Source organism: Entelurus aequoreus, linkage group LG01 (genome assembly GCF_033978785.1).
Source record: "Entelurus aequoreus isolate RoL-2023_Sb linkage group LG01, RoL_Eaeq_v1.1, whole genome shotgun sequence".
NCBI classification, from domain to species: Eukaryota; Metazoa; Chordata; class Actinopteri; order Syngnathiformes; family Syngnathidae; genus Entelurus; species Entelurus aequoreus.
In genome coordinates, this window is record NC_084731.1 from 96,017,315 (window position 1) to 96,026,634 (window position 9,320).

The window sequence follows — 9,320 nt, forward strand, 5'->3', positions numbered from 1 at the left end:
CTGTTTTGGAAAAAAAAAATAACAGGCAATTTTTGTAGTGTTAAAATGTAGAGATTATTTTTTTTCTTGAGAGTTAATAAATATATTTGAAAAGAGTTCGATTTTGTTTGTGGTCTTGAATCGGCACTTGACAAAACTCTCCATAATGTGGGCTTTGAACAAAAATGGTAACAATTTAGTATGGGGAACATATTCACCATTAATTAATTGCTTATTAACATGCAAATTAGTAACATATCGGCTTTTAATTAGTCATTATTAAGTACTTACTAATGCCTTATGGTAACAATTTAGAATGGGGAGCATATTCACCATTAGGTGCTTATTAACATGCAAATTAGTAACATATCGGCTTTTAATTAGTCATTATTAAGTACTTACTAATGCCTTATGGTAACACTTTAGAATGGGGAACATATTCACCATTAGTTGCTTATTAACATGCAAATTAGTAAAATATTGGCTCTTAATCAGTCATTAATTTCTATTAATGCCTTGTGGTAAGACTTCAGTATGGGGAACATATTCACCATTATTTAGTTGCTTATTAACATGCAAATTAGTAACATATTGCTCTTAATTATTCATTATAAAGTACTTATTAATGCCTTATGGTAACACTTTAGTATGGGGAATATATTCACCATTAATTAATTGCTTATTAACATGCAAATTAGTAACATATCGGCTTTTAATTAGTCATTATTAAGTACTTACTAATGCCTTATGGTAACACTTTAGAATGGGGAACATATTCACCAGTAGGTGCTTATTAACATGCAAATTAGTAACATATCGGCTTTTAATTAGTCATTATTAAGTACTTACTAATGCCTTATGGTAACACTTTAGAATGGGGAACATATTCACCATTAGTTGCTTATTAACATGCAAATTAGTAAAATATTGGCTCTTAATTAGTCATTAAGTACTTATTAATGCCTTATGGTAACACTAGTATGGGGAACACGTATTCACCATTAGTTGCTTATTAACATGCAAATTAGTAACATATCGGCTTTTAATTAGTCATTATTAAGTACTTACTAATGCCTTATGGTAACACTTTAGAATGGGGAACATATTCACCATTAGTTGCTTATTAACATGCAAATTAGTAAAATATTGGCTCTTAATTAGTCATTAAGTACTTATTAATGCCTTATGGTAACACTAGTATGGGGAACACGTATTCACCATTAGTTGCTTATTAACATGCAAATTAGTAACATATCGGCTTTTAATTAGTCATTATTAAGTACTTACTAATGCCTTATGGTAACACTTTAGAATGGGGAACATATTCACCGTTAGTTGCTTATTAACATGCAAATTAGTAAAATATTGGCTCTTAATCAGTCATTAATTTCTATTAATACCTTGTGGTAACACTTTAGTATGGGGAACATATTCACCATTATTTAGTTGCTTAACATGCAAATTAGTAACATATTGCTCTTAATTATTCATTATTAAGTACTTATTAATGCCTTATGGTAACACTTTAGTATGGGGAACATATTCACCATTAGTTGCTTATTAACATGCAAATGAGTAAAATATTGGCTCTTAATTAGTCATTAAGTACTTATTAATGCCTTATGGTAACACTTTAGTATGGGGAACACGTATTCACCATTAGTTGCTTATTAACATGCAAATTAGTAACATATCGCTCTTAATTAGTCATTAAGTACTTACTAATGCCTTATGGTAACACTTTAGTATGGGGAACATATTCACCATTAATTAGTTGCTTATTAACATGCAAATTAGTAACACATTGGCTCTAATTAGTCATTCATTCCTATTAATGCTTTGTGGTAACACTTTAGTATGGGGAATATATTCACCGTTAATTAGTTGCTTATTAACATGCAAATTAGTAACATATTGCCTCTTAGTCATTATTCCTATGAATGCCTTGTGGTAACACTTTAGTATGGGGAACACTTACTCACCATTAATTAGTTGCTTATTAACATGTAAATTAGTAACATATGGCCTCTTAATTAGTCATTATTCCTATGAATGCCTTATGGTAACACTTTAGTATGGGGAACACTTATTCATCATTAATTAGTTGCTTTTTAACATGCAATTTAGTAACATTGGCTCTTAATTAGTAATTATTAAGTACTTATTAATGCCTTATGGTAACACTTTAGTATGGGGAACATATTCACCATTTATTAGTTGCTTATTAACATGTAAATTAGTAACACATTGGCTCTAATTAGTCATTAATTCCTATTAATGCCTTGTAACACTTTAGTATGGGTAATATATTCACCATTTATTAGATGCTTATTAACATGCAAATTAGTAACATATTGGCGCTTAATTAGTCAATAATTCCTATTAATGCCTTGTGGTAACACTTTAGTATGGGCAATATATTCACCATTAATTAGTTGCTTATTAACATGCAAATTAGTAACATATTGGCTCCTAATTAGTCATTATTAAGTACTTTTTAATGCCTTACGGTAATACTTTACTATGGGGAACATATTCACCATTATTTAGTTGCTTATTAACATGCAAATTAGTAACATATTAGCTCTTAATTAGTCATTATTAAGTACTTATTAATGCCTTATTCTGCATGGCCTTATTATACAACTAGTAAGCCATTAACTAAGAGTCTTCCCTCAATAACCTCAGAATTATTGCTTATTAGTAACCCTAGCCCTTATATGTTCCCCCTAGTGTTCTAAATTAAGTCTTTGTTACTTAAAATATGTTCCCCATGCTAAAGTGTTACCACTAAAACTAGTCTCATAAGAGGTGACTGAAATGAACAGGTATGAATTACCATACACTGCCCTTTAGTGGCGAAAAGTGGGTATTAGTTGTACCGGGTCCCTAAGCACAGGGTTTGTGTAAAGTTAAAATCTTTTTTTTTTTTTTCTGGAATGAAAGTTATACAAAACTTAATTGTTGATATTAAATTAATATAGCTGTGAAAATGTATTAAGGTTGTTTGTATCAAATCAAGACAGCCCACATCCCCAATCAAAAATGGGTAGCGTTGGGGCTTAGAGTGGGATGGGAGCCCCTGTGTGGAGACATTTGGTTATTGCACCTGTATTCATTTTCTACAGCTTTTCTCTTTCACGGTCACTGGGGTGGGGTTGGGGGTGGCCTATTCCCACTGCACTGGGGCACAAGGCAGGGTACACCCTGGACAAGTCACCACCTCATCACAGGGGCCAACACAGACAGACAACCATTCACATATGTAACCAAAGTTTCAGTTTAATACCAAGAGATAGCCAACATGCTTCCGGACTTCTTTGTTATGAGTCTCGCCCTTCAGACGCAGGTACATTCTTCAGGGATAATGTTGGGCAGTGTCTCATGCTTGTATGAGTAGCCACCATCAGATGTCGTGGTGATGCGCAGGGACCTCATAGTTTCGGGTACTGGGGCGCAACACTGCCTGATCCCAAGAACAGTGCTGGTTCGATCGGGGGCAGAACAGTTTCCGTGGCAGTAGTAGAATGTCAGCACCTCGGGGTCCACGATCCAATTATCCCAGCCCAGCTCCTGGAAGCTGATCTGCACTTCAGCTCGCCCGCAGTCCTGCAGCCTCTCCTGTGAGGGCCGCTGGAGTAGGTCAACGGCTGAGGGGGACCATGGGATGGGGCCCGGCACGCTCCTGGGTGTACGGGCCGGGCCTGGTCGAGCATGCAGGTGGAGAAAGGGCATATTGTCAGCCCCCTCAGTGTGACAATGACAATTTGAACAAAGCACTTGGAGAAGGAAAGGACCCGAAACCAAGGGTGTCCGCAGACTCTGATTGACGTCGAAGATCATCCATCCATCTGGGCTGCTTTTTGACGGAGCATTTAAACCCTGAAGAAGCTTCCCATCAGACGTGAGGATAAAGAGCGAGGCCGAAGAGTTGACCGTGCCTCCATAGAACCAGAAGTGGGCCGACAAGACGAGCTGGTAGTGGGCAGACGGCTGGAAGTGATATGTGAGGTGATTCTGGTCACATGAGTCTGCCAGGGGTAAGAATAACAAACAAGGTTATTCATGGTTGATTTTTAACATATTTAAAGTACAACTTGTCACCAGAAACAGGAAAAAGAATAATCTCCAGGCTCGGTTGGCTGCGGTCGTCCGCCAGCTGTCTTTGACTGATTCCTAGAACCCTCCGAGGTATTGCCTGCACCTTGCCTCCATCCACACGGGGTGCTCCCCGCAGTCCCAGACTGTCCAGAACGCGGCCTCGGAACCACAATAAAACTTCTTCTCTGGAAAGCTCCTGCCCTCGGCAATGAACCCAGCAGACGATGACCAGCCAGAACCACATGGCGTCAACAGAATCCAACCTTCTATTCGAGTGTACGGGCAACAAGCAACTCCTGGTGGCTTTCTCACTTGCAGGCGAAACGTTGGATCGCACACTCTGACGTCACACTACAGAAAGATTGTTTCTCATACCAAACAAACATTTTCCCACTGGAAGTCCCCATGGAAGCCTCCTGTTTGACCTTGACGCCTTTCTGCACAGATATTGTGACTACAGTACAGCAGGCCGGTTAACAAAAGTACTTTGGTTTTCTATTCATGTCCAAATACTTTTGCTGTTTGTGATAGAAGAATACCTTGCAACCAACAAAACATTGTTTTTTTTATACAGTATATATCCACCATTATTAGGGATGTCCGATAATATCGGCAGGCCGATATACAGATAAATGCGTTAAAATGTAATATCGGAAATTATCGGTATCGGTTTTTTTATTATCTGTATCGTCTTTTTTTTAATTTTATTATTAAATCAACATAAAAAACACAAAATACACTTACAATTAGTGCACCAACCCAAAAAACCTCCCTCCCCCCATTTCTTTCTGTTATCAATATTCTGGTTCCTACATTATATATCAATATATATCAATACAGTCTGCAAGGGATACAGTCCGTAAGCACACATGATTGTGCGTGCTGCTGCTCCACTAATAGTACTAACCTTTAACAGTTAATTTTACTCATTTTCATTAATTACTAGTTTCTATGTAACTGTTTTTATATTGTTTTACTTTCTTTTTTATTCAAGAAAATGTTTTTAATTTAGTTATCTTATTTTATTATTATTTTTAAAAAGTACCTTATCTTCACCATACCTGGTTGTCCAAATTAGGCATAATAATGTGTTAATTCCACGACTGTATATATCGGTTGATATCGGTATCGGTTGATATCGGTATCGGTAATTAAAGAGTTGGACAATATCGGAATATCGGCAAAAAGCCATTATCGGACATCCCTAACCATTATGGATTCACACAGGGCCGGCCCGTGGCATAGGCCGTATAGGCAAATGCCAAGGGCGCCGACCATCAGGGGGCGCCACGCCAGTGCCACAAATGTTGGAGAAAAAACAAAAAAAAAGTTGGTACTATTATTTCTAAATACAAAAAATAATCCCACGTTAATTAAAATGCAAAGTAAAGCCTATTTAATAGAAATATTATTTGTTACAACATTACCCCCCCCCCGTGGGTGCACCCCCTCCCTTCCCGTATCATGACTCTTTTTGGACGTCACCACATCAAAAAATCAACACAAGATGTCAAAACGACCAAAACTGTCAGGTGCCCAGGGAAGAAAAAAGAGAAAAGAAGAGGAGGAGAAACGAGAAAAAGACAGAGGTAGCAGGTAGGTAACGTTAGCCTACATGAAATTATTTGTCTGTTACAGAATGTGATAGTAACCTGGCTTTTTAGCATTAAGCTAATGTTACATGATTCGGCAATTGCTAATCAATAAATAGCTAGTTCTGTTTTAACGTCGGGTTAATATTGTGGAGGGGGCTAAATTGTTATGGAAATAATAATGTAACGTTAGGTAATTACAGTACTCCCACCTTACATTCCTCAGGGACATTTGTATTAGATCTTTTAAGCAGGTGTTTTTTGTTTACATTGTTATTGCCTTCTGGTTAGCTAATGTTTGCCCTGCAGGTAATAGGCACTTTTCCACCCCTTTATATATTCGGTATAGTTGTAAGCCTAGTTGTTAAAGTGCACATCATTAATGTTAATTAAGCAATATCACATGAGAGGGAATGCTGTTTTTTTTAATTTGAGCACTGCTGTGATTCGGTTAAAGATAATCATAACATAACATTCTCATATAATATGTTAATTTGCTTTCTTTAAGTAAAAAAAAAAAAGGTCAAAGACAAAGCTATTCGGTTTCTTGTGAGTATATACACTTCACTGCCGATGTGGGGGGGCGCCAGATCGGTTAGGGCCAGGCCTGGATTCACACGTATAACATGTGAGGAAATAGTCCGAAACAATAGAAGCCTGACTGCTGTGCTTGGATTGCACCTGATTTTGAATATTGTGTCTACACTAGTGTTGTACCGATACCAATATTTTAGTAGCGGTACCAAAATGTATTTCGATACTTTTCGGTACTTTTCTAAATAAAGGGGACCACAAAAAAATGTCATTATTGGCTTATTTTAACAAAAAAATCTTAAGTTATATTAAGCATATGTTTCTTACTGCAATTGAAGAACAATTTTGTCCTTAAATGAAATAGTGAACATACAAGAAAACTACAACAACAAAGACAAAAGTTGAGGTAAGTGAAAAGGTTCATTGTCAACAGTGAGTGTCACATTTATCCTATAGCAGGGGTCACCAACGCGGTGCCCGCGGGCACCAGGTAGCCCGTAAGGACCAGATGAGTAGCCCGCTGGCCTGTTCTAAAAATAGCTCAAATAGCAGCACTTACCAGTGAGCTGCCTCTATTTTTTAAATTGTATTTATTTACTAGCAAGCTGGTCTCGCTTTGCTCGACATTTTTTAATTTTAAGAGAGACAAAACTCAAATAGAATTTGAAAATCCAAGAAAATATTGTAAAGACTTGGTCTTCACTAACTGACAAAGAAACAGATATCAGATTTGGTGTCCAGTTCAAAGTGTGACATGATTTATTTAAAAATTTGAAAGTTGACTTTTGTATTTTACATGACTTATTATTTGTACAAACATGGTGCAAAGTAATTCATGATTTGTTCAAAAATGCTAGTGGCTAGCTAGTTAAAATGGGATATAGTGATTTCACAAGACTGTCTTAGAAGTGATCATTTGAAAATGTTCCATTTGAAAAATGTGCATAAAGTGTTGCATATTGATATTTATCTGTTTCTATATATATTTATTGTGAGAAATCATTAAGATGATCAGTGTTTCCACAAAGATAAATATCATTAATTATTAATAATAACATAGAGTTAAAGGTAAATTGAGAAAATTGGCTATTTCTGGCAATTTATTGAAGTGTGTATCAAACTGGTAGCCCTTCGCATTAATCACTACCCAAGAAGTAGCTCTTGCTTTCAAAAAGGTTGGTGACCCCTGACCTATAGCGTCTTTAGTTTAGCTATGTAGCTAATTATGCAGCCCCAGGTCAAGTCAAATTGTTTTTGGTGTACCCCTCAGATTATATTTAATTCGATTTTTTAAAAATATATTTCTATGTCTGTCCTGACAAAGTGGAACAACAGAGTGCTGGAAGAGGTGAGGGAGAGATGAAAGTTGATGAGCAACTAGGGGTGTACCGTTACACCCCTAGTACATATCATTCACTAACCGATTTATAACAAATAATCCAATCAGAATATTCCATAACATTCTATATTGAGGACACTCAAATCCTTTATTGCATCCAAATAATTGCAATTCCATGATTTGGTGCATTTGCAAACAGTTAAAATGATGTACAAAGCAAACTAAGAACGTACAATTATTCACAGAAAAATCTAATATACAAACCCCGTTTCCATATGAGTTGGGAAATTATGTTAGATGTAAATATAAACAGAATGCAATGATTTGCAAATCATTTTCAACCCATATTCAGTTGAATATGCTACAAAGACAACATATTTGATGTTTGAACTGATAAACATTTTTTTTTTTTTGGCAAATAATCATTAACTTTAGAATTTGATGCCAGCAACACGTGACAAAGAAGTTGGGAAAGGTGGCAATAAATACTGATAAAGTTGAGGAATGCTCATCAAACACTTATTTGGAACATCCCAAAGGGGAACAGGTGGGTGCCATGATTGGGTATAAAAGTAGATTCCATGAAATGCTCAGTCATTCACAAACAAGGATGGGGCGAGGGTCACCACTTTGTCAACAAATGCCTGAGCAAATTGTTGAACAGTTTAAGAAAAACCTTTCTCAACCAGCTAGTAGTTACATGTCCATGGTTTAATAGTATTGTTGATCTTCTGTCCATCCTTCCAGTCAGGGACTTATTTGTTTTGTTTCTATCTGCAGTTAAGCTCGATGCTATCACGTTAGCTCCGTAGCTAAAGTGCTTCGCCGATGTATTGTCGTGGAGATAAAAGTCACTGGGAATGTCCATTTCGCGTTCTCGACTCTCATTTTCAAGAGGATATAGTATCCCAGGTGGTTTAAAATACAAATCCGTGATCCACAATAGAAAAAGGAGAAAGTGTGGAATCCAATGAGCCAGCTTGTACCTAAGTTACGGTCAGAGCGAAAAAAGATACGTCCTGCACTGCACGCTAGTCCTTCACTCTCACGTTCCTCATCCACGAATCTTTCATCCTCGCTCAAATTAATGGGGTAATCGTCGCTTTCTCGGTCCGAATCGCTCTCGCTGCTGGTGTAAACAATGGGGAAATGTGAGGAGCCTTTCAACCTGTGACGTCACGCTACTTCCGGTACAGGCAAGGCTTTTTTTATCAGCGACCAAAAGTTGCAAACTTTATCGTCGATGTTCTCTACTAAATCCTTTCAGCAAAAATATGGCAATATCGCAAAATGATCAAGTATGACACATAGAATGGATCTGCTATTCCCGTTTAAATAAAAAAATGTCATTTCAGTAGGCCTTTAACAGAGCGACAGGTGATCAGACAAACACTCACAGCTGTGTCATCTACGCACCTGCTGCTAATCTTGAGGCCGGTCCTGACACGCCCCGCTTCTCCGCAGGCCACGCCCCCCCCCACACACACAGCTCATTTAACTGTTATGCACTTTAGTCATTATTATTTGTGTATTTAGATTGTGTACAAATTGAGAACAGGAAGTGAAAATGTGCTAATAATGGGGTATAAGGGTAGGATTAAATTAGCTCTGGTTCGTCGTAATGAGAAACTGGACATATTTGTTGTATCATATTCAAAATAAACTCAAACCTAAAATTGTGGGGATGCAGCCCAAGAACACTGCAAAAATTCAGTGTTCAAAAACAAGAAAAAAAATACAAAAATGAGGGGTATTTTACTTGAACTAAGCAAAAT

General features: G+C 37.0%; 2 protein-coding genes across 2 annotated transcripts in view; one reads left to right on the top strand and one right to left on the bottom strand.

Annotated features, from left to right (window-relative positions):
* Window positions 1–3,274: 3,274 nt before the first annotated feature.
* On the bottom strand, window positions 3,275–4,386 carry inha (inhibin subunit alpha). The gene is made up of 2 exons (XM_062040401.1): window positions 4,084–4,386; window positions 3,275–4,010 (listed from the first exon to the last, which is right to left on the bottom strand). The coding sequence occupies exons 1-2, from the start codon at window positions 4,322–4,324 to the stop codon at window positions 3,319–3,321; spliced, it is 933 nt and encodes a 310-aa protein (XP_061896385.1). The 5' UTR covers window positions 4,325–4,386; the 3' UTR covers window positions 3,275–3,318.
* The window catches only part of LOC133650005 (obscurin-like protein 1), a 31,790-nt gene continuing 26,792 nt past the window's right edge, over window positions 4,323–9,320 (top strand). Inside the window, exon 1 of the mRNA XM_062046777.1 lies at window positions 4,323–4,398. Within this exon, the coding sequence (XP_061902761.1) occupies window positions 4,323–4,398 (76 nt within the window). The remainder of the gene's footprint in view (window positions 4,399–9,320) is intronic.